General features: G+C 31.6%; 1 protein-coding gene across 1 annotated transcript; it reads left to right on the forward strand.

Moving 5' to 3' along the window:
• Positions 1 to 27,026, forward strand: LOC129801612 (growth hormone secretagogue receptor type 1; the record flags this gene model as incomplete). The annotated part of the gene is made up of 4 exons (XM_055846873.1): positions 1 to 468; positions 3,315 to 3,477; positions 10,328 to 10,508; positions 25,391 to 27,026. Coding segments are annotated over 4 exons (1,836 nt in total), but the record flags the coding sequence as incomplete, so codon positions are not given.

Below are 27,026 nucleotides of genomic sequence, written 5' to 3' on the forward strand. Positions count from 1 at the left end.
TCATCCGAATTCCAACCCATCATTCGGCACCAAGAAGTGATTGCTGTGCCAAATGTGATCAACTACTTCGCTGTGGACAAACGCTTACGTACAGTTAACATCTCATCATCCATTCGCGCCTTCAATCAACAATCATCAAACTTTCCCTACTACTTCCTTCGGCCGTCAGCACGGAAGAGCGACGGATTCATTCATTTTCCGGAGCAACAGGTGCAAGTGCACTCAGTGGAAATAATTCACAGTGGGGCACCTCATGATTTCGCCACGTTTAACCAGACTGCGGCAGTGGAGAACTCGACTTTAGCTCGCCTTTTCAACAACTCCATCCATTCCATCGTTGTCCACGACAACCTCACACACAATGCCACAGATTATTTTGGCCAACCACAGATACCTGCCTATATTCGCACCACAGCGATGGTCCTCTGCATCCTCATCCTCTGCCTCGGCGTCATCGGGAATATTATGGTGAGAAGATTCTCAATTATTCAGTATGTTTGTTCACTGTGGACGCTTATGTATGTCAGAATGCTGGACAGAAAGATGCCTAATTATTCATTAACCGTTCTCGTTATGGGTTTAACTTGAATTAAATACACAATTCCAACACTAATTTTACGTTCAGACAGTGGTAGTTTGCCTTCAAAATTACAAACCTTAATCCTTAATAATAATAAAAACTGAATCTCTTAATTTAAAAGGTTATAAGTTTTTAATTATTGCAAACACTATACTAGAGATAAACAAGTTGAAAATGAGTAACACAAACACTTAAAATTTAAATAGGGCGGATGTACCCTATTTCTATACAATTTGTATTAAAATAATCACTTTAAAAAATTAAGGTCCCCCTTTTTGTTATTTATCGTTTGTCAAGATTTAATTTTATAGACTGATCATTTAGACATCTATTTCTATGAATGTATTTAATTTTTTGAAGGATTTTCAATATAGGATATTGGTTAAAATAGGACTTAAGGCCTAAAACCTTGAATAGGGGATAGGTAAGGGGAAAAACAAAAAAGAATAACTTTTAAATTGTTTAAGTCCCAGAACAAATTCAAAATCAGCAATTTTATATTATTTCCTATTCTCAAAGCCAATAAGAGCTTGTTAGTTTAGCAATAGAGGCAACAGACACGGTTTCTTTGAACATTTTGTAAATGATACAAAAACGTACTAAGGAGCGACAATTTCCTATTCCATATGTTACATTGATATGGTTTTTACCCAGTTTATACCCTATTTATGCTGATTCATAAATGATATAGAACGTATTTTATTGCTCGAACTCGAAGAAAATTTTATATAATCTGTTTTTTTTTCGTCTTATTACTGTGCTAGAGATGTGACGATATGGTATATCAACTTTCGATTTTAAGTTATCCCTCATAAAAAATCATCAACTTAATCAACTCTCCTTTTCTCTTCAAACCTATATTTTTAGCTGAGATTCTTCCCAAGCTCATTAAAGTTTTTTTTCCTAAAAATAGGTGTAACGATTTCTTTTATTTGTGGATATGCCAATAGTCCAGGCGAATATTTCGTCCATAAATACTTATGTTCGGAAAAATTAACATTTTGAATTTTTCTATGTTAAAATTCAACCATCTAACAAAATCGAGTTTTTGGCTTCGAAAACGACTCTAGAATTTTTTCGGATATGATTTAAACAGACTATGTGGACCAACATTTTGTCCAGGCATTCAAGGATCTTGATTAATTTCTTCGAATTTCTTATACCGATAATTGAATGTCGAATGTTTAAATCTAAAGTATTTTGCAGACTATATAGTCATTCTATGCATGAAGCAGTTTAAATTGGTAATAAATTGATAGGGGGAGGTGGGGCTACTTTGAGCTGTGAGGCCATATTATAATACGATTTTTTCACTTATTTCTAATTTAAACTGGGTTTTAACATGATGTAATTTGGATACACAAAATAATTGTGGATCTAAATAAAATAATTGTTAGGACCAGCTTCATTTAGAAATAGGTGGAAAAGTCGTATAACAATCTAGCCCAACAGCTCAAAGTAGCCCCACCTCCCCCTATATGAAATCTCAAAAATTGTGTTAAAAATATATTCAAAGATCTCTATGTCCTGAGTTCGAGCATTCCGCAAAGGTAGAACTTTTCTCAATTTTATTTATTTATTTTGCTACTCGAACTCCACGGAGAGAGCAGTATATACATATAATTCCTTGTTTTTTTCACCTCCCAAAATTTCCTCCTTCAACCCCCCGGAGACCAATTTTCTCAACAAATCTTCACGTTTCAGACGATTTCTGTGAGAAATGTCGTTACACTGTTTGTCCGTCTGTCCGTCTGTCCGTCCGGCTGTCGCCAGCTCTAGAGGACAAACGGTTAGAGTTAGAGACTTGGGACCTTCAGGGGGCCACCCCCATAAGTCGACCCAAGGATTTTTAACATGCCCCTCATTTTCCCATCACCCCTCAGGCGAACATTTCGTCTATATACGAAAATACCGTTGAATCATTCCTAATAACGGTTTTTTAAGGTCAAAAGTTAAAAAGACACTAAAGAGCGCATTTATCAAGCGAATGAGGTCATGTTTGGGGTCGTTGGAAAGGTCTTGGAATTTCCAACAAAACTGAGCCGGTTCTAATCGGTTTTGAACCTGTAATGGACCGGTTCATAACCGATAACTAATTTTTATGAGAAAATTAATTCTATTACTTTTAAAACTGTTTTGGGGGATCCTTTGAGTGATTTATGAATCAGTTCAAATCGGTTGAGAACCGGTAAAAGGTAAATGATGCGAAAGTACTTTTGCTGTATACCATCTAAGTTATGTGTTCGAGCATTTCGCAAAGCCTGGGACGCTTTTCAACTTCTTTTTTCTTAAAATAAACTTTTATTCAAAAATATAATCTGCCAAAGTTACAAATTTTCATTGTAAAACTTTCTTTATTTTTCCTCGAAAGATCACGTATTAATTTTCTTTTTAATTTCTCGCAACTGTTCTACGTTTAATAAAATAATTTAGAACAATTGAAAAGTTCCAGGTTTCGCTAATTTTAAAATTCAATCAATTTATATTGATAAGTTGGAAAATTCTTGCGGCGAAATAATAATTTTCAAATCTCTACATAGCATTTATTAAAGCAACTGCTATTTTATGCCTATAATTTTGAGAAAAATCATGACCATGCTGAATTCTTTTTGCGCAGCTACAGAGTGTGAACAGTGTTTGTGATTATATTTTCATGTTTTCCACCATGAAACTATCATCTACTAAATATTGATTTCTTCTTTTCATTTACAATGACACCACGGGATACAAAAAGGTTCCCATCGTCATTCTGAAGACGAAAGACATGCGAAACTCCACCAACATCTTTCTCACCAATCTCAGTATTGCCGATTTATTGGTACTCCTCGTTTGCACACCGACTGTTCTCGTTGAAGTCAATACTCCACCGGAAACATGGGTCCTCGGTCAAGAAATGTGTAAGTATAGTCAATTATATCCCTCCAAAGGACCATCTTCATTATACCTTTCACCTCATGATATAATGAACATAATGAAGGTCATCTGTTGATAGTTTTTTTCTATTGAATTCACAAACAAAATTTAGACATCAAAATAATGTTTCCCAAAATATTTAATTTAGTGCAACAATTTCTGATTTACTTTAAGAGTTCTTTAAGATTTTTTCCACCCTATTATTTTGACTAAACATCTGTTATTTTATGTAAATCCAATTCTCCTAACCATATAAGTTCTAATTACTGTCTCTTGAGATTCTCTAATCTCAGTGTAAATCTCAACACTTGTTCGAAACTTGGTGTCTCTCAACAGAGCTATAATAGCTTAATATTTATTATTTTGTGCTGAAATGCGAAACTTATCTACCGGTACTGAGAGTTTATAAAAATTTTTCCAGATATAAAATCTTTCTTAGTGGATTGGCATTTGATGAGTTCAATGTCTTTTCAACTTTTCTCTCTATAAAGGAAAATCATTATAATTTCCGTGGAAAAATTACCTCATATCTGAAGGTCTATTGTGTGGGTGGGTGGTGAATTTGATGATCTTTCTTAGAAATATAAACATGAATGCTTTCAGAGGGAATGAGAAAAATTTTATTCCAAACATTATTCACCTCCAGAGATGAAGAAATTAGTGAATTTTTGGGATAATATTTAATGTATTTTCATGAAAGCATTTTCTTATATTTTCGCGTGTGTTATTTTCTTACATACATCTTCATACATCAGAGTGTCAGATATTAAACTTATACACCCAGCAAGTTACAGAGGAAAATCTAGAAAGAAAGAATCACATGGAAAAGAATACAGACTATCTAATAATGTAGCGTAGGAGAGATAAAGTATTTGGAAAGTTAGTGGATAAGCTTAGTTTTACTTGCGGAACTTGTGATTCTTTTAAATGATCTATAGCTTGTGAGCCAATGTTCAATAAAATTTACATCAAATTTTGTCTCGAAAAAGAAGTTGTGAACGGGAAAATCTTCAAGTTACAAAGAGTTCATCCTCAAAGATCGTAAAATTTCCAAGTTAAAAAAATAAAGATAGTCGGGATATCTTTCGGCCTGACTAAACTTACAACGTACTAAAATTAGCCATAAAACCTTTAAAAAACCAAAATTATTTATGTCTCGCAAACATCTCAATGGATTTTAAGTATGTGCTCTCAATTCTTCCGGTGTTCGTCAGAAGGGTATTCCTCTTTTCAAATTAAAAGAATCTGTTTTTTCTCCAAAGCTTTCAACCCTTGGTATGGGTCTTCTTCAGTGGGTCAATTTAGAAACTTTTAAATATTTGAAAAACGTCTAACGGCTGACTAACTTTATGCATCGCCACATTCACTCTAACTTTTTCCCGGGGATTCTCACTGTTTTATTAATTTTAAACTATTTTATTTAATTTTTCTTTTGAAAATTGTTGGTATTCTCCGTGTTGATCTTTCACTGTCGCTTTGTCTACTGAATTCTCTGAATACCAAGGGTTGAAAGCTTTGGAGAAAAAAACAGATTCTTTTAATTTGAAAAGAGGAATACCCTTCTGACGAACACCGGAAGAATTGAGAGCATAAAGTTCCCCGTCAGACTCCAAAAGAAAGAAGATTTTAAGTATGATTCTATTTTAGAACAGCCTTATTTACGCCTACGGATTGCAGACAACGAAATAAAACTAATATAATTTTTTTTAAATAATAATTAAAGATTTAATTAAGGTCACAAATGGTTAGTGTAAAATAATATTGTTAAAAGACACCAACCGCGTTAGACCAAATAAAAGTTTTTTTTAAACAAATCAAGACATATGTTTTTTAAATGGGGATGTAGAGTACTATATCCAAATATTTATTTAAAAATTATAAAGAAAATATTTTTTTAAAAAATAATCATATATTTAAAATAAGCAGAGCGATACTAAAGTGAATCTTAACATAAAAAAAACTAAAATTAAAAAAATATATATATTTGATAATATTCGAAAATACGAAAAGTTTATTAAAATTATGTTTTAAAAAATTTATTAAGTTATCGTTTTTAAAATTAAAATTGTATTTTATTCCAATTAGCGATCGATTTTTTTTCTAAGAATATGAATAATACGAATTTTACTGTGAAAGTCCTAAGTTTAAAATGTAATATTTTCAATATAAATTTTTATTTATTATTACTTCTTTTTCTGGTGTGTTATATAAGACGTTGACATTTAGTTTGTCTTAATTTTCTTAAAATAATTCGTAATTTTGTATTTAATATTGAAAAAATAGATATTACTTTTTGTGCTATCAGACGTCAAGTTTGTCAAAATCGAGAGAAAAACAAACAATTTATGGAATTTTAAGAAACAAAATGTCCGATATTTCAAGCCGTCCGAAATTTCTCACTGAAAACAATTATACCGACTATCAAATAAGGTACCTTTTCGAATAGCTTTGACTTGATCTACAATGTCTACAATAAATTTATAATTGTGGTTTACTTTGCGAAACATCGTGAAGGAATACTAAAAAAATAAAACGGTGTAAACAAACCATTTTATTTTTCGAACAAGGTAATTAATTTAAAAGCAGATATTCCTATAATTTATAATATACATTTATAGTTATTCAGACTTAATTTTTTTTTAAGTTAATAAAGTTATTCTATTAATTTTTGAATTTAGCACAGTTTTGCTAAAGTTTCAAATAAGCCTACAATTTTTTTTAATAGCCTTATAGCGTATTACGATCGAATAATATATTTATTTTTTCGTTCGAATTTCGGTCGAATTTATATATTTATTCTTTTTGAAATTTTGTTAGTTCAGTGTAAATTTTCACTATGAGGGATACTCATAATTTCTACACAGTAAAAGTGAGCTCCTTCCGTGATAATTAGCTTATCCGCAGCATTACACTAGCTGTGATTGCAAAAATATTACAGTTAAAAGTTGATAGTGTTTGGATTCACTAGATAGAGATATTCCTACACATTAGTGGTTGAAGCAATTGAATTGCAAGGATATTTACTAAGTCAACGACTTTTGGGACAACAATAGCAAAACACCCTTATGCCTGGAAGGATTGCAATTCAATTAACTCACTCTGTATGAGCAAAATTTTAGTTCCCTACATATGTTTAAAGGCGATATACAGTCTTCAAGCGACACACGCTTCATGTTTGTATATCATTATTTATGTTCAACCACTTTAATTGTATCATATTTCTTAACATCTACAGTCAATTTATTTTCCATTAACTTCTTGTGTATCATTTTATTGAGTGGTGCATTTACACACTTAAGCAATCGTGTAAACGACCCGGATCAAAGATTTTCCCTGATTAGAATTTTATATAGAAAACTTCATCGCTAAATTTCTCTTCTCCATTGAACAGCTTTTCTACCACATTATCCGGAAAATATGAAAATAGTAATAAATCTGTCGAATGGGAAAATAAAAAGTCGCGACACTGAAAATACTATAAGAGACTCATCGGTCTCACTCTCTCAAATGAAAATATTCCATTTGGATGTACAAGAAATGACCAAAAATCTTCCACGACACTGCTTCTTCTGCACCAAACAATAATATTGACTTGTGTCCGTTGGATGGAGAAACAAATGCTCGAAATTTCCTTCTAACTAATTAAATACAATTACTGAATATTAAGTGTGTGCTCTTCTTGTGTACTCTGCCGCACATAAGAATTATCCTTATGTACATTATGTACCATGGGAGACCGCGTGTGAAAGCTATAAGAAAAGTCAGAGATGAAATTTAAGGAACAACCTTTTGACTTGCCACAAAAATGTGAAAACTAATATAGTGTGTATATTGTGTATTAAAAGGATTTTCCCATGAAAAGCAATACTTTCATTCGTCAACAATAAAAAAAAAACCTTAAAATTTCATCTTAAGTTTCTCGACATGCGGCGATATTAAATTCTCTTTCTATAGAAAATTTATACAACTTACAATACATCACAATTGAGCACAAGATCTTCAAAAGAAAATGACTTTTCAGATGAGCTGACATATAAAATTAAAAAGAAATGATATTTTTAGAAATAAAGTATTGAAACTTGTTATGGAGACAATCTTTTTTACAGCGCTTATTCATAAAGAGTTTCTTGGAAAATTGTTGGTATGAGGTTAATCTTAGAGAGTTCATGAAAAGCTTCATATTTAAGAATAGATTCGCCAAGGTTTGTTTGTTTTTTACTTACAATATCTTGGGGAAATTGAGGTCTGCATAAAAAAGTCAAATTTCCGTATTATTGAGAGAGCTCTGATAATGGATGGATATCATCGATTTCATACTTATCACATTATTTTTCATGAAATGAAAGATTCCAGATAAGATTTTTAAATTAAATTTCTTAGAGAGATTTGGATTGTTTTTACAGCTTTGCTAAATACTATTCTTGTTAGTGAATAATTTTGAGACGAAATAGGATAGTTATATCAAATAAAACAAATAAAAAAAAATCAAGTTGAATTGAATTTACTTTAAAGAAGCATATAATGTGATAAGCCAAACATAAAATTGAAAACAAGGAATGTATTTTTTTTATCTTGATATTTATTAATAATTTTATTAATCGTTATATAGAGGGCTGGCAATTGAATGACTGATTACAGTTACAATTCTTAGATTAAATAATTCAATTCAAATTATTTATTAATATTTTTTTTTATTTTCACCCTCTTAGAAAAGTTTAGACATCATTTCTAATGAAAATTAGTTGATCGGGTGATTATTATCAAATCCATTTAAAATAGTTCTTATAATCTTAAAACATTTTACTCATAATAAATTTATTAGTAGTGAGAACATAAGGCAATATTTCCGTGGATAAGTTACGACAATTATTTCACAATGGTTTCATATAATTATATTTGCTTGTGTTAATTAAATGAAATCGATATCCCAACTAATATTGGTCACTAATTCTTTTTAGTTCTCACAACTAATGCAAATAAATGGGCCTATATTTTCATAAAGTTCTGACAACTTTTTGAATAGTAAAGAATGGATTTTTACTTATGTGTTGAAGCTTTTTCGAGCTATATAGTAACCACAACTAGTGTGATATAGTTATTATAGCAAATAAGATGAGTATCAACCACATTTATTTAGTTATTGGAACTAATATGTTATAGTACCCCTTACTAATCTAATTTAGTTATGATAACTAAATGAAAAACACACTGTAAATAATATTGGTCAACTATTTCATTTAGTTACCCTAGCTAAATATATGGATGAGCCTATGCTTTATATTTTATAGTTTCCATAACTGTATATAAGGTAGTTGAGACTAAATTTTTCTAAGAGTGTATAAAATGTAAATACAACGTTAAGCCGTACTTTTAGAATCCATGATATAAAACAAAGATAAAAATAGGCATTTTTATATAAGGAAGTTTATTATCTTATTTTACGATACCGTACTTTTTTTATTTACCTGATAAAGTGTAATTCTGCGTCAAATAATTTTTTTTGAGCAAAATGTCACATTTTTTGTCATAATTTAGAATTCTATACTACTGAATATTTGATTTATCAAACGTATCAAATTGAACTGATTCACGATAAATGACTAATTTTATATGAGCACTAGTGAAATTTTATTTGGAAAATAATAAATATAAGTCAGAATATAAGTCGAATAAATCGATTTTTTTTTTTTTTGCAAAATGCGTTTTTTTCGCTTTTAAGGTACTCTTTGACATTCTCTATAGAGAGTAAAAACTGTTCAGCTACTTTACGATGATTTTCATGGTAAATTTTACATAAACATGTAATCGTGTATACTGATACACATTTGTGTTTTTGTACACATTCTGCCTGAAAACTGTGTAATTTTACACGAAATATGTAAGAAAATGTACATAAATGTGTAATCATTCGCAGTTGGTTACATAGTTTACGATTACATAAAATTTAAATTACACATTTTCAGATTACGCGTTTTATTGAAATACATATTTGAGTAACTTTACAAGAATAATCGTGATAAAAAAGCAAACCAACGATTATCCTTGCAATCTTTTTTTACAGTGTAAGTACCTTTCTGTGAATATTATACCGGAAAGTTAATTATTCCCACAGTTATAGGAGTTTCAAATCTTCAAAATCCTTGACTTAGCATGTAAAATCTCAGCTTGAAATCGCTTTCCTATAAAGTTGGACATTCCCGACTTAAGGGAAAGCACGCTACCATCGGACGATTTAAGATTCGGACAATTCAATTTTTTTCTACGTTCCTTATGGATTTCATCCATAGCACTTTTTTGAAAATTTAAGGCATTCAACTAGCTATTATAATATAATGGGTTAAATTCATTTATAACGCATTGAAAAAAAATGAATTGTGCGAGGCTTAATACGTTGGAAGGTAGCGCGCTTTCCCCTATTCGTTTTATATTCTGAGTCGTCGATATGTTAATCAATCCTTAAAAAAAAATGTCTCTAAAAATCACAAATTTTTACGAACTTTTGGTTAGATGAATCACAAACATTTCGTAAATTTCCAATAAACTTTACGAACATTTAGGGGAAAGCACGCTACCTTCGAACGTTTTATGCTTCGCACAAATCATTTTTTTTTCAATGTGTTATAAATGAATTTGGCCCATTATAATATAATATTTTAGTAGATAGTCCAATGCCTTAAATTTTCAGAAAAGAGCTATGGGTGAAATCCATAAGGAACATAGAGGAAAAATTGAATTGTCCGAAACTTGAGTCGTCCGAAGGTAGCGCGCTTTCCCCTACATATATTTTAAATGGAAATCCCCGAAAATCACTAACTACTACAATGTCTCTTGCAGGCAAAGCCGTACCATTTGTAGAACTTACCGTTGCTCATGCGAGTGTCCTGACCATCCTAGCCATTTCCTTTGAACGCTACTACGCCATTTGCGAACCCCTGAAAGCAGGCTACGTATGCACCAAGGCTCGAGCTATCCTTATATGTATTGCAGCATGGATAGTTGCTGCACTTTTCACAAGGTAGGACCATTTTGACAAATTCAAACCATTTGCTTCCTTTTTTGCTTAATTTCTGTATCCGTAGTGTTAAATTTCCCTTTCAATTGCTTAATCACTGTGAAAGCTGTGAAATGTTATACAACAGTTGGCAAATAGATGGTGTACTCCCTGGTGGAGGCAAATATTTTGCTCAGCACTTTTATTTTGTTTTTCACGAAAATAAAGAGCAAAAGGGACCAGCATGCATAATTAGAATTTGTATATATAGTGAAGCTTGTTATTACCTCCTTTAGCGTTAGTAAAGTTTTGTGTAAATTGGCTCAAATTCTATTACAATGATTTGTACATTTGGTAAACGTGAAATGAAAATTTCTATATTGATCCCGGAAATATCTGTTGCAGGCAGATAGAGAGTTCTATATAGGGACATTTGGTACATATATAATACAATAGCATAATATTTTAGGTTTGTGTAAAATGTTCCAAATGCTCTTAGTGAAGACTTAGTTGATCTTTTGAAGCTTCAATTCATCTTGAACATAAGTTTCATCATTTTACATTGATTGCATGGTAAGCGTATAGGTATTTCGTGTAGGGAATTTTAGTCGCTCCTATTCTAAATAGTTGTTGAGTTTGTATTTTTTTTTATTCAGGGCATAATTCTCTGGAGACACAGAATTTTCCCAGTCGTGTTCTTATGAAATGAAATGCGTGTAAATATATTTTCCGCTATATGCGTAACTAATGTAGCAAAGTTTTCTGATTTATGTTCCATGAGAAATTTGTGTATCATCGTTTTACTATCTCTAATGTATTGTACAAATAAACTTTTAATATAGTAAGATAGACATCATTGAGAATGAAAAAAGGATTATTAGATGAAATTGTATATAGCATTCTCAGACAAGTCTTCACCTTCAGCACCAAGTGTTTTACAGACAAGAAAGAAAGTTGACGATTTTTATGATTCACCAAATCATATCTACTATTTAGTGCTATAAACTCATGTAAATATCATTCGATGCTATTTCACTTGAATTAATTGCCAATATGCTGGGAATTTTATTAAACACAGTTGGAGATGTTTGAATATAAAATATAAAAGGTCTAATAAGTATACACAAACTTTTTTCAGGCAAAAGTACTCATAAAAACCTTTGATGACGAATTTACATTTTTTCAGCATATGAAAAAAATAGACTTAAATCATTTGGACTTCCCTCCCTGACCTCAAATATTTGATGCCTTTTGAAGTTACAAGACTATGTCATAGCTTGAGTCAAGTTCAATAATTTTCCAACTAATTTATAACCACTAATGAGAATGGTTATTTTATGTATTACATGCATAAACAGAGGGAGGAAATGAACTATTTATATGCTATACATCTCTCTTCTTTCTTTAGTGGAAATTTAGAACAAACCCAAAAGCCTATAATCTTCTCCCAAGCTCCTCTCGAAGTACTTTTCCATCAACCTGCTTCTAAAACATTGACAGAATAAGAGTCCATAAATCTTCTTCAGAAAAAAGAAAACACAGACCTCTGAAAAAAATTCAATATTTAGAAAAGTTTAACCACAATTCCCTCAGATAATATTTTAAAATCTGAAAAAACACGCGATTTGGTGTAACGAAAAAATATGCCTCGTGACATATTTATCATGCAATTTCTTTTTTCAACTTTTACGACAATCTTATCTTTTTAAACATGAATGCCTAAGATGATTTAATAAGCTTTTATATTTGGCTATATTTTGAATTATGGCAAACCAATATTATTTTACAGGCGTGAAGACAATCTGGCAGAGGATATGCTTATAAAAAGGATATTTATCAAAACGAAATTCTATTATGCGTCTTATGCTATTCCCTAATCTATTGACACATTTCATCACTGTTTAGGTCACTTCCTCACTTTATTCATACGGTTTTGCACAAATCAATGAACTTATACCTATATATAGGTTAATTCAATATCCTGACATCAGTCAAAGAAATTTCCTCATTTATGGGATACATAGGAAAATTGCCTTAAACACTATATCCATAAGTTCATCCTTTTTTTGTTTGATGCCTAAACCACGACAAGAAAAAGAGATAAAAATGAACAGAAGAGATAAATTCGTTTAAGGTTTTTATATACCTTCACCATCCGCGCATATCCTACCATTCAATAACATTATGATTTTAGGATGTCAAAACAAACAAATGTATCCATCAACCAGAGAAAAACATTGTGCCAATTTAATTTTGTTGTAATATTGATTTTTTTTCACTGGAAAATCCGCTTAACTTTCACTTTTTTGTCAGTTACTTCAAATTGACCCAAAGTTGACCTCATCACTTGATTGATTCGATAAAAATCGTCAATAATTGATGTCATTTTTAAAAGCGCACACAAGGATTTTGCGGGGATTGTGCGATAAATCCTCTTCAATATTGATGAGTCCTCATGTGATTCTTCTTTCTTTCGTAGTCTAATGATAGTAAGAGGATTGTGTCGGTACTGGAGGAATAATAAAAACATATTTATGCATCGGCTCTCATTTATCATATTTGTCATTGATTATATCGACAATCTCTGGAAAAAAAATATTAAATGCCGCTATTTAATCAACATCTCACACGCTAAACGACATGACAATAAAAGTTCGCGAGCTTGTATAACCCTAAGTGATAAATAGACTTGCTGAAGTATTTTCAATCGATATAATAAATTTTATATGAAATGGACTAATTTTGGATAAACATTCAAAGTGTAAAAATAAAATATATTTCATATTCAGAGTTAAAATCTTAAGGTAAAATATTCCTTTTAAAAACAATCTCAAAATTTTAAGGATTTAAAGGAGGGACAAATGTCGTGAAATTCAGGAGCAAAAATATACAATAGTAAAATGTCAGGTCCATGCCATATTTCAATGTTATTTCTTTCCTTAAGACAACATTATTTTTTGTTGAGCTCCTGTTTATCGAGTAATTTTATGACCATTAAGTCCTAATAGATTTCTTTCAAACTTTTATTGGATATTGGAATATATTTTGTACAAAAAATGAAAAAGTTTTTGTAACTTTACCTATAACATCATATCTTACGAAAAAAGGCGTATGATTTATAATGATACATATAATATAATTTCACGAAGACCTAGAAAAGAATCTTAGAAATATTGTGCAGTAATTTTCAACATCAAAAGGAAATCCTAAAGAGTTTTATATTTTTTACCACTAGTACCTAGAATAAAATTCAAATACGAATTTACAAAATTTATAATACAGATAGGGTAAGTGTGCCAAATTCCGCCCAGCTTGCAATTTCGGCCACCTTTTTTGTTCCTCGAATTTCCATGAATTTTTAGTTTTTACATACTCTAGAGTCTAGAGATTATACAATGCAAAAGAATGACAAAAATGTAGCTTCGACAAACGAAATGACGTGAAAAAGGCATTGGAAGAATTCCTAATGGGCAAGGAACTATGAGAATGGAGGTGGCCGAAATAAGGCACCAAAGCTATGTCTACATTTTTATTCATTTTAAAATGTATTAAGAATGATTTTCAGAGTAAATAAAGACGATAAATTGTCTACAAGGTTCTAAGCAACACTTCTTAAGTAGAAGGAATAAAAAAATCAATTTCTATTTAAGATATTACATTTCAAACTTGAGACTTTGGCGCTTGCATGCAACTATACCGAAATTTGGCACACTTACCCTATAATGTTAATAAGAAAGTCAAGACATTTACATGAAGTTGGTGATAGAAATGAATCTTAGTGCTTTCGCATTAAGTAATTAACTTTCTAACACCAAATTTCTTACTAACTTTTCATTTTTGTCATTTGGTATATAATTTGTTTTCCAACATGCTTTTAAGGGATTACGTGGGTCACACAAACTATAAAAAGAACAGCATATTTCTTTTACAAATACAGAATATTTCAAAATAATGAAAAAATATATTTAATTTAAATTTTAAGTATGTTTTCTGAAATTTTCTTTAAAAATCTTAAATTTTTTTTTTTGAAAACCCATACTTTTCGGTGAACAAAATTTCTCAGTGTATATTCATCTGATGTCAAAAAACTAAATATTTCCTGATAGCTGGATAAAATAAACTCGCACTTGAACGGTATAATTGTTTTTACGCTGATTACAACTTATTTCACAAGACAAAATGTGTTGCAAAATACGTCAAAATTGTATTTCTTTTTAAATCAAAATATACAGTTTAAATTTTGTACTTTTATATGCTTAAGAACTTAAATTAAACCAAAAATTTATTATGTTGAAAAAAATCAGAGAAAATATGGTATTTTCTAGTCTTTTTGACCCACGTAACCTCTTAAAGCTTTTATGCTTTTAAAATTTTTAAATGAAGATTTTTATCAGTCCAATATTATTATAATTACAGTACGACTCCGATAGAGTCAACCCCTGAAAATTTTAAATACCGTGAAAAATTATATAAAATTCCAGGTTTCATGCTAAATTTTTAAACAAATTTTGTTAAGTAAGAATCAGAGACAATTTTTAATGAGTGAAATAGTAACTACAACAATTAATAACTTAAAATATTCCATGAATATAAGAATCAAAACGGCGTTATCACACTTGCACATTAAAATTTTAATGTAATTCACATTAATTGTCGCTTGTGAGCGTCCAAATATGTTATTTGTGTCTTTGAGTCACTTAATATTGCAGGTTTTTCTATTTATTGATAAAGAAGTGGACTTGGCCTGCAAAAATAAGTTTAAATTTACCTAAAGCATAAATATTTTTCACATTCAAAAATTAAAGAGAAAATCGCATTAATTTTTCGCATTAATGCCATAAATTAATTTATTTCATATCAAGTTTTGCGGGCCAAGTCTACCTTTTTATCAACAAATAGATCAAATTTTGAATATAAAATGATTCAAATACACAAATTACACATTTGGACTCTCACCAACGACAATTAATGTGAATCATATTAAAATTTTAATGTGCAATTGTGATAACACAGTAATATAATTTACATGAAAGTTAAGTCCTATTCGCAAAAAATATCAACAATTTAAAAATATTTTAGTTTTGATATTTTCCTAATTTGAAGTAAAACCTTTTTATCAATGGCACATTGATAAAAAAAAGTTCTAGGATTACAAGAATTTTTTACCCAACATTGTTCTTTTATATGTATTTGAAATGTTTATAATCGACAAAAAAAATTTTGTGTTGTAAAACACTTATATAAGATACTTTGCTTTCTGTTGGTTGTGCTATTTTTTGTCTCTACTAAAGAAAGGATTAGATTCTTTCACGAAATTTATTCTAATTTTCGGATTGACTTTAAAAGCTTCAGTATTTAAGTTCTATTACATTGTAATTCTAATTACTTACTAACCATTACTCATTGGTACTAAGAATCTTTAAATAACAATTTCCTCCAAAATTCATCATTAAATTATAATTGTATTCACGTAGATGTGTTAAAGTATCTTCATTATTTTTTGTGTTCTTAAAGCAGTATAATAAAAAATGTCCGGTGTACTTTAATCATTGAAAATCCTACTGACCCAATATTGTTTTACCTAAAAAGCCATGTATTTATGAAAGAACCATTCGGTATTGCTATATAGGAAGCCTGATAGAACTTCAATGGATATACAAATAAAGGAGAAATTTGTTTGCTTTCCGTCTATATGAGTACTTAAGGAAGTAATTTTTTTTCTTCCATCAATTTATGGTGGCACCGTAGTCAAAATATTGAAGCATTCATGCGAGTCTTTGGGTAACTTCTATCGAGTGGATAAATTATCTCATTAATTGATAACGACCTGCATTAAGTATATTTTTATGCATAATCATTTTGGTGTGATTAAATGTACTGAAGTGGCAAGATTTAGCTGGTTTAGTGTTACTTCAGAGCTTACAAGCTCATTTCGCTTGCAACACCAATAATTTTTCATAAAGGGTCTTTATAGGAAAATTTATGTAGTTGTAAAACATAAATATGGATTTTTGTAGATTTTATTGGGTTGTACATAGAGTGACAAGAGGGTGTGAATTATGGCTTATTACAGCGTCATGTCAAGTATAAAATTTGTCAATTGATTTAATAGTAAGTCCCATAATGCTTTTTGTAAGAATAAAAGTTCCTTTTCACATGCAATATCTGTTGACATGCCTTACCATATAAAGTCTCCTCAAACATCCTCCTTATTCTTGTGTTGGGGACAATAGCTGGTGTCTTATTTCTTTGTCACACAAACCCCATCTTCTCCATGTGGAAAGGACGCATTCCACACAAAATGTTTTCGTTTTTACGTTTCATAAAGTTTATGCAATTCTATCTATTGTGTATGGGGCCACGGATGCCGTAATAACTTTGGTCTATGGAGCACCCCAAAAAATATATATATTAGTATTTTGTCCATCTTTTTCAACAAACGGACTATTATCGAAAGCTTATCGCTGTTATAAATTACTTTTGCTATTCTCGGCAGAAAATTTTCTCTCTTCAAGTATTTCTCTATTCAATTCAGATTGAGGAACTTGAAACTTTTTTTTTCTGTTTTGACCATCAGTTCATCTTTTTGCTTTTTCTGCGTCTCTTTGTCTCATGAATTTGAGAACTTTTGTGTCTGGAGGATATACCCTTGATTTTTACTAAACCAGACACAATGTTTCATCAATTTTAAAATTGATTGAAACAGTTAATTCCTTTTGCATGTTTTACAGTAAATTAGGGTTTCTGGTGGACTAAAAATGTCCATTAGAGAATTTAGTGTTCAAATAAATGGTATCATGTTTAATATTCTCATCAATATTGCCGGCGGAAATCAACACGTTCAGAAATATTGATTTGTGTCCAATTTATGCTTAAATTTTTATATCCATTCATATAAAAAACTTTGTGATTCGTTAAAGAATATAGCCGAGAAATATTTCAAGTATTCAATTTCCATCGTCATTTTCATTCACGACAAATAGGGCGATATTTAAGAAGGATGTTTGCCTACAGGAAATTCAGGAATTTATTAAATCGCTCAAGTAGTATAGCAAAAATTGAGAAATTCATGTGTATATAGCAACAATGAGGAAATTTTTGGATAAAATATTACAAGTCGTTGTGTCCAACGTTGCATGTTTCCACATACCGAAAAGTTTTTCCCTACATGGCGACATATAAAAATTTCAGTCAGGTTTTGTAGATCATATGTATGCAGATTGTGATGTAATATTGAGGGTTTTATATATCTTCACATGGTGTTTGGTCTTGTGAAAAATTTGTGTAAATAATTTACTTTGATTTGAATATGAAAAGTCTTTTGATAACTTATGAAGAGGCTGATTTTTTATTGATTTTCCCACCAAAAATAGTAGAGCAAATTTTTCATTAAAACCACCTCCTCCATCTAAGTTAAGCCAAGAAAAGCTATTACAGGGATCTAATACAGACAACGCATAGATGACATCTCAATAGGTTTATTAACTATTTTTATGGACCCGGAAAACAAAGGGAATATAGAGGACATCATTAACTACAAGTCATTCTACATTTTCCCCTCTTGCACATAAAAAAGAATAATGTCCATCTTTCCACTTCACAGGGCTTTTAGGATATACTTCTTGGAAAAAAACCTTCTTAGAAATTGATGTCTTTGATGTCAATTAAGAGACAGAGTGCATTCTTGCGAAAAGCCTTCAGAATGGCGCACATATAGAAATAATAAAAATGCAATAGAAGGATCAATCCTTGATTTATTTCGTCAAGATTATCGTCTTATTTCGCACTAAAATGAAATGCAATGATATTTATAAAGATTATTATTGGCAATAAAGTATCAACTATAACTCGAAATTATTTTGGATGGCTTCATATCTTTGATTGCGCTATATTGACCACACTGACTTTAACGAATTATTACTCAAATAAACAATTTAGTTGAATACACAGCAAAATAGTGTACGCGTGTTTACTAAACGAACATTTGATATTTTAATAAGCGCTTTATAATGCAATTTACCTCGAAATACACTCAAAAAAAGTTTTGGGTAATTAGTGAAAAATATCACAATGTATTCTTACAATTTCCAGAAAAAAAAACAAAGTTTGTACTCGTAAGGAGGTAATTTTGAATTTCTTAATAAGCTCCACCTTCAAAGAATTTTAGCCACACCTTTCGCAACAACGGCGGTATATATTCAATTTTTCAGTTTTTCAACGGTTTTTAAAATGATACTACATCTGTTAAACAAACTAGCTAGCTATAGCTAGCTATAGGAAATAAGAAAAATAATTTTCACTGTAATTCAAAACATTTTAATTTTCCATCAACAATTCCAAAACTCTTAATGGACTTCAAAAAAAATCAAGGAACTTTGGAAATAACAACGGATATTAATGAGTAGGTTATAGTGGACGTATTAAGGGGTTACATAGGTCAAGAAGATTAAAAACCGCAATATTTTTTAAACATTCTTTTCAGCATAACAAAAAGAATATTTATTTCAAGCTCTAAATTAAGCATATAAAAATACAACATTTAAACTATATTTTTTAAAATGTTCCTTTAAAAATCTTAAAAATTCAGCCGCTGGGACCTGATTTTCGGAGACTTATTTTGAAAAAAAAAACATGCATTTCCGTGGACAAGATTTCTCAGAGTGTATTCATCAGAATTAAAAAAAAGATTATATATTTCCTTTTAGCTCATGAGTTAAACTTGTACTTGAACTGTAGAATTTTCTTAATGAAATTCGGATTTTTGGCACAATTTTATACAAAAAAATACAATTTTCTGCGTATTTCACACCAAGTTTAGTCTTGTAAAATAATTTGTGATCAAGGTAAAAAAAATTCTACCGTTCAAATACGAGTTTAACTCATCAGGTGTTAGGAAATGTTTAGTTTTTTGACATCAGTTGAATATACTCTGAGAAATCTTGTCCACCCAAAAAGTATGTTTCTTTTTTTTCAAACCCATCTTCAAAAATCAGGTCCTTACGCCAAAATTTTTAAAATTTTGACATAGAAATTTCATAAAACATAGTTTAAAAGCTTATTTTTTATTTTATTATTATTATTATTTTAAATGTTTATTATCTTGTAAAAAGATGTCAACAAAATATGCTGTTTTTTTAGTCTGCGTGACCCACGTAACTCCTTAACCGATCGTAATGGAATCAACTTTTGTTTCTCTATCAACCACATCCTCTATTAATCCTTTATTTAATATAAATCTTACAAGATACTAATCTATAAATACTTTTGATTGATCTCCACTTGCCCTAAAATTTTACAATTTGCTCATATAGTGCCGTAATCACGAATATCGTACGGTTATACATTGAATATTTAGAATAAATATTCAATTTAAAAAAAAAAATTTCATTCCCGGTTACTCTTAGGGACAATATAAAATAATTTTCTAACATAAACCAGACATTAGTTAGACCCTTTGGAAACCTATACCGAATTGTTAGGGAAAAGGTAATCTATATTTCAGATATGCTTAAGTGGTTTCTCAATATAATCACGTCCAAGCTGTCTCTATAAATCTTTTCTTCTTCCATGTTGCGATATTTGTTTTATCACACTATGTTGTATTTGTTTCTGTTGGTGCACGCATAAAAAAACGATAAATTACACATTTTGCAGCCCAATTCTTTTGGTGGCCGAATACAAGAATATGGATTATGTGGATGGAAGTCGCGTGGCAGTATGTCTGACACAGGCATCAAACGTATGGACAATTTCCTTCTTTCTTATGATAATATCCGTGTTTTTCATCGTACCACTCATGGTCCTCATCATACTTTACTCGATTATTGCCAAAAATCTTATATCGAATGACATATCAATGCTAAGGCTGCGACCCACAAAATCCGAATTGAGCCATAAGGCAAGGAAAAAGGTGGTGATGATCATTGCCACGGTGGTGATTGCCCATTTTAGCTGTTTGCTGCCTTTTCGTATTCTCACGCTATGGATCGTGATAGCACCAGATGAACACGTGAAAGGTGTGAGTGCAGAGAGGTACTACAATGTCTTGTTCTTCTCTCGCATAATGCTCTATCTCAACTCAGCCATAAATCCTATTCTGTATAATTTAATGTCGTCCAAGTTTCGCAAGGGGTTCACACGCCTCTGCTACTGGTATTGTCACTGTACAAGTGCCAAAATGTGGTGTACACGCCAGAAGCAGCAGACACCCCTCAATACCACCACAACATCGAGTTTCTTAACGCACAGCGTCAACAGCCGGAAGAGCAGCAGTTGCTACAGGACGACCTTGTCCATGGACGACGTGAGAATACGAAATGGGGGTGCAAACATCTGTAGATGGGGCAATGAGGGGCCAAATGACAATGCTACAAATGATGATGTATACCATGAAAAAAGAGTCACACGACAGTCATCCACTCCCTTTCTCAGTGATGCCGCAGAAGTCAGGGAGACGATTGTGATAAAGAGCATAAGGCATCACGGTACCATGTCCAGAACCAATGACGATGACACGAAAGGACTCAATGGCAAAGTGCATCAAGTGATGCGCAAAAATTATCAATTTATACCACAAGACAATGCTGTGGGTACTTCTGATGCCATGTCAACCAAAGTATCCCAAGACCTTTCTCATCCTACTGTATAAAATTAGGGAAACACCTTATTTTTCTCATTTTCCCTCTAGCTTTTGTGTTCTTCATTAAAAGTTCTCTTACAGGAAATTCGAAACACTAGAGAAAGTTTTTAAGAAATAATTTTCATCTTTGTCAGTTAACACCTTATCAAAATAGCATTTGATGTATCAAAAATTTCACAGCAACACCATTTTCCCGACAAAATCTCGCAGAATTTCTCTGAGTACAAAATTTCATGAAATCTCCATGAAACAGTTTTTTTAAATCATAAAAAATATTTTCAGAAAATTAATGATAAATGTATAACTGATGCAATGCAACTTTTGATATTATTTTATAAAATAAGTTTTGCCATTCGAGCATTCACCTTGGAGTGTTTTCATTTTTATAATTCTTAGTTTATTCACTGTAAATACCATTTAGTTTTTCTTCATTTAGAATTGAAGAATCTGGGGCACCACCGAACACTGCGATTTGTTTTTTTTTTATATATTAGACCTCAGAGGACGAGACCTGTATGAATTCGTAGATGCTAAAGGGATGTTTGTCCACTGGAAGAAATGGTAATGTTAGGTGCTACCCCACGTTCGGTGGTGCCCCAATTTCCCTTAAATTTGTATTTTTTTTTTTCAAAACATTAAAATTGAAAGAAAACATAGGTAAGCTCCACCCATAATGGGCTTCTTCTGGAAAGTTGGGGCATTTTCTTGCACATTAACATTTTTACGACTCTTGGCAAGTCAATTGAAACTGTATTAAATTCAACTATGTTTTATTGTCTGAAAATTATAAAACAAATAATTCAATTCCGTTATTGAGGATCGTTTTCCAGATTTTTCTCTTAAGTATCATTTCCATCAGAATGAAAACTCTTAACTTAAAAAAAAAAAACAATTGATGTGTAAGTGGGTTTTTCAAATTGGAAAAATTTCAATATCCTTCAGTTATTAAGGTTTGCTAAAAGAGGGTTGAAAGGTAATGGCATTTCTGTCCAAAAATAGTAAATATACTATATTATTTTATTTCATAAAATAAAATCTCAAAAGTTGAATGCACCTGTATATTTTCACAAAACATTCTGCACAGTAGATGAATTATTGTGAATTCCCAATGTTTATAAAATTATGGAGTTATCTTGTAAATTGTCAACCTATATTTAGTATCATTTAATTAAACCTGTTTAACCTCTAGTGGAATTGTTAAATAGAAAGTGTATATGTGTAGTATTGGCATTTAATTGTGATAATATACTTGTTATATGCAGTAGATGATAAAGTCTTCTCTTTATCGACTTTTTCTCTTTATTTCTCTGCCGTAGATAACAAGAATTGGTTGATTTGGCAAATTTGCGTTTGGGTCACCAAATAAATTCTGTACACAAGTTGTTAGAGAATCCCTAAAAATGGTGCATGTGATTTCTGTATACATAAAAAATTCCAGTTGCTGTGTATAGAGAAAGAAGTTAAAGGGAGATGCGCTGTAAATATTACATTGAGTCATGTGCTGTGAGATAGAGAAATAAAAAAAAGATATGTAAATATAGGCCAAATACATGGTATTCCAGAGGCGCGTAACACATTTTTGAACATCAGGTAAGTTCTTATTTACATTGCTCACACTTAAAGAAACCAAAATATATTAATAGTTAATGTGTATCTCGATAAAAATATACTTTTTTTTTTCTTTTTGTCAATTTAAATCCAAGCGGTGATAGATACAGACAGTAATTTACGTATAACGAATATGACAATGAGTTCCTTCTCATTTTCGTTTTTGACTATCATAGATGCGGATGACTTTGTTCTCCATGGATGACTTTGACCCCCTACTGTTCGTAAACTTTTCTTTAATTCAAATGTTTAAAAATGGTTCTCACCGATTAGACATGGTATATCAGATCGCTGAAGACCATCATTAAGTGCTAGAATTAAAGAAAAGCTTACGAAGAGGAAGGGGTCAAAGTTACCCACCGAGGACAAATCACCCCGCATCTACGGTATATTTTAAAGATTCTAAATAGAATTTTTTCATAAATTTCAATAACCTAGAACAGAGGTGTGTAAGAAACCGTTGAAACCGAATTAACGTCAAATGAAACATGTACGTCAATGGTCAAAACGCTACTATAACAAACTTATTTTGACGTTAATTCGGTTTCAACGGTTTCTTGCACACCTCTGACCTAGAACTAGTGATTCCTCCAGATTTTACTTATCATAGATGCGAGTGACTTGACCCTGCGGGGATGAATCTGTACCCCTGCTTTTCCTTAATTCTAGCACTTAAGGAGGGTCTTTATGCCCTAGGCACACTCACTACGTAAGCCGAGAGACGACTTATCGTAATTATAATCAAAATAACGATAAGATTCCATTTTCATCAGTTTTTGACAACCCGTCTCTCGACTTAAGTCGAGAAACGGCTTAATTATATGGGAAACTGATGGAAATTTAGTCTAATCATTATTTTGATTATAATTACGTTAAGTCGTCTCTTGGGTTGAGTCGTAAATGTGTCTAGGGCATTACTAATCGGATATAGAAAATCGGATCAGTAAAGACCAACTTTAAATGCTAGAATTAAACTTAACTGCTAGATTATGAAAATCACGGATCTACGGTAGTCTAAAGCATTTTTTAAAACATTTTAAAAATATATTCAACTTAAAAATAATTTTTTCAAGTCAATTTATTTTTCCAATTATTTTTTGATATTTCTATGAATTTACAAAATTTAAGTAAAACTAGTTATGTCTCTCATCACTTTGATTTACTTTGATTGACAATTTCAAAATCAACTTTAAAAGGAATATCACCAAAGTCTCAAATTCAAGTATTTAGCAAAGTCTTATCCAGTTTGTACCTTTTTTTTATTCCAAAGCACATGCTTCTAATATATTCTCATGTTTATCTAATGCACAAGGGAATGTGCGGAAAATTATCACAAGAAGTCAGGTAGGGCTTGTGATTAGGTAAAACATCATGAGATATATTTCTTCAGATAAAGAAAATCTCCCTCTTAGTGATATGCCGAAAGTCAAGAGGAGGTCTATTATGCAAATACAACGAAATGTCGGTTATTCAAATTGCACTAAATGGTTGCAAAATGTTTGTTTTCCTCTTCTATTTGTAATCATTGTTAATAAAGATTATACCATCTGCCATACAATTTGTAATTCTACAATTGTCTTAGGTCTAAACCTAAAAGTATACGGAGAATGGTTCACAGGCTGTATATTTGTAACTCAACAAAATACAAAAAAAAATTATAAGTCCTATTGGTCCTAGAAACCTTTTTACTAAATTTGTACATAAGAGCCAATGCTACATCCGTTTTGTAAATTGTTCTTTTAGAGTATTGCAAGGAAGAAATTGCTAGAGCTTTAAATATTTGAAGACTGATTTAAAAAAAAAACCTGATGCCATTAATACTCTTTGCTTTAAAAAAGTGCTGAGTTAAGAACTAACGGCTTTAAGGATTGCAAAAAATCTAATATCTAATTTTTAAACGTTTTTGAGTGTTCAAAAAAAATTGAAAAAAAATCTTACCTCTTTAAAAGACCTGACCTCCAAACAGTTTTTCAACAAAAAGCAGAATAATTATTTCTACGAGAAATTTGTTTAATTATTATATTTTTAAAATAAATAATTTAATGGTATTTTTCGTCATAATTTTATATAATTTCTTTCTATTTTATGTTTGAAGAAGCAATACTTATTGATTAAAATAATTTACGATATATAGCGGAAGTTCGCGAGACTTTTCTTTAATTCAATCTTGGATTTTTTTCAATTCAAACTATTAACCTGAATGAAATCAAACAACGTACAGGATTCGATCACAATATTTTTAACGATACTATTTTATCAGTATATATTTTTTTACAAATAGTAATTTGTAAAAGTAGTCGAAATGTAGTTAGAGTAATTACTGATGCAAGAGACATAACTTCGAGATTACGCTTCTTATATAGCCCTTGTTAAGCCATTCCTAGATTTGTAAGACATGTAATGCTGTTCATAAAAATAAGGAAAGAATAATCCTTATTTTCAACCTTCTCTATCGCTATGATGGACATTCTGAAAATTTCTCTCAATAAAACTCTCCCAAGAAAGGAAATTATCCCTATTGAAAAGTTTAAGAATATATCCCTTATAATTTAGAGTACTCTTCAAAGATTTTTTTTTCTAAATATGTCCTTTATGTTTAATAATAGGATAGAGGTTCAGGAAGTACCATCCTAATCTACCTTGTATTTCCCCCTTCCAGTCCGATACTTTCCATAGCGACCTATACTAACGAGACGTACGTGGACGGAAGTGACGTGGCCGTATGCGTGACGGCTGCTGACAAGCTGTGGCCAGCCTTCTTCTTCGTCGGTAGCATCGTGCTGTTCTTCGTAGTTCCCTTCCTGATACTTGTGGTACTGTACTCAGTGATTGCTCGCCACCTTATGAATAATCCCGGACTGATATCATATGGCCATCGGCATGTACTCAAGTATCGCAAGCAGGTGATTCTTATGCTGTCCGCCGTGATATTCTCCTTCTTCGTCTGCCTCTCGCCCTTCCGTGCCTTCACACTGTGGATTATTGTGGTGCCTCCTGAGGCCATAATGTCCCTGGGTTTTGAGGCTTACTACAATCTCCTCTACTTCTGCCGAATTATGCTCTACCTCAATTCAGCCATCAATCCTGTCCTCTACAATCTCATGTCATCAAAGTTCCGTCAGGGATTCTTCTCCCTCCTCGGTTGCCATCGATTGGTGCGCAACAAATTGCTGACGAGCGCACGCAAGGGTACTTTTCACACCACCTCTACGAATCTTAGCACTTCAAACAGTGGTGATAAGCACAAGAGACAGCAGACGGAGAAGGAATCCGCCGCGGGAGGTGCGTCTGGGACGGCGGTGGGTGCTAAAGTGGCAACTCTCACAAATTTCGAGGCAAAAGGACAATCGAATTACGGCCAAACGGAGATTGATGTGGATCTATTTAGGTCAGCTGGACCACCCAATGTGGTGACAGTGAATGTGACCACTTCCCAGCACAAACACAGGGTCGATTCGCATGGGAGTGAAGGACAACATGAATGTAGTGGCAACCTGTTGAATAACCATCCCCACGAATCCCGTGTTAAATTTAAAGACGGTCCCCAAGACAAGGATTCCAGTCACGATGCCGAAGAGCGTGAGAAAGAAACCCTCATTCCACAGTGCAACGGAATTGACGAAGCTCAAGTGCAGTTTGACTTTGAAGCACTGCAGAGACTCAAGAAAGAGAGTTTTGTGTAGAGGACCATCATTCACCCCTCTTTCCAAAAATATCGTCAATTACTCCGTGACACTCAATAGTTCTTCTAACTTATTCATCTCTTTCTTCAGTAATCAACTTCAATTAAGGATTTTTTCACACTCTATAATTTATCCCAAAGATTTCACCAGGAATAGTACAATGCATTTAAACAATAAAGTAATGAAGAAGCCAATTGAGGAGAGAATAAAAGAGGACAATAAAAATATTTCGCGCCAAAAATGACTAGAAATATTTAAAAGACGACATAGAGTCTATAGAGAATTTTCCGCTATTGATGATAAGGCAAGCTCATTTGAGACACTATTGTCCTTATAAGTGAATTTATAAAATAAGAAGGGGATGGGGTAACATAAAAGGTAAATTTAGATACAAATAAGGATAAATTCATACATTCTGTATAGAAAGTTAAGTATCAATACTCGTAATAAGCATTTTTGCGTCTGGAGTTCAATAAAATTGTGCACGATTCAAGTTAAGTTTATAAATTTCGGATGAACTAATACGGAAACCCTCAATTTTACTTGCTAAAAATAAACTTGAGAATTCTTCCTTCATTATGTAGTCAATTTTCCCACCACAAAAGAACAAAA

Source organism: Phlebotomus papatasi, chromosome 1, assembly GCF_024763615.1.
Source record: "Phlebotomus papatasi isolate M1 chromosome 1, Ppap_2.1, whole genome shotgun sequence".
In the NCBI taxonomy this organism is placed as follows: Eukaryota; Metazoa; Arthropoda; class Insecta; order Diptera; family Psychodidae; genus Phlebotomus; species Phlebotomus papatasi.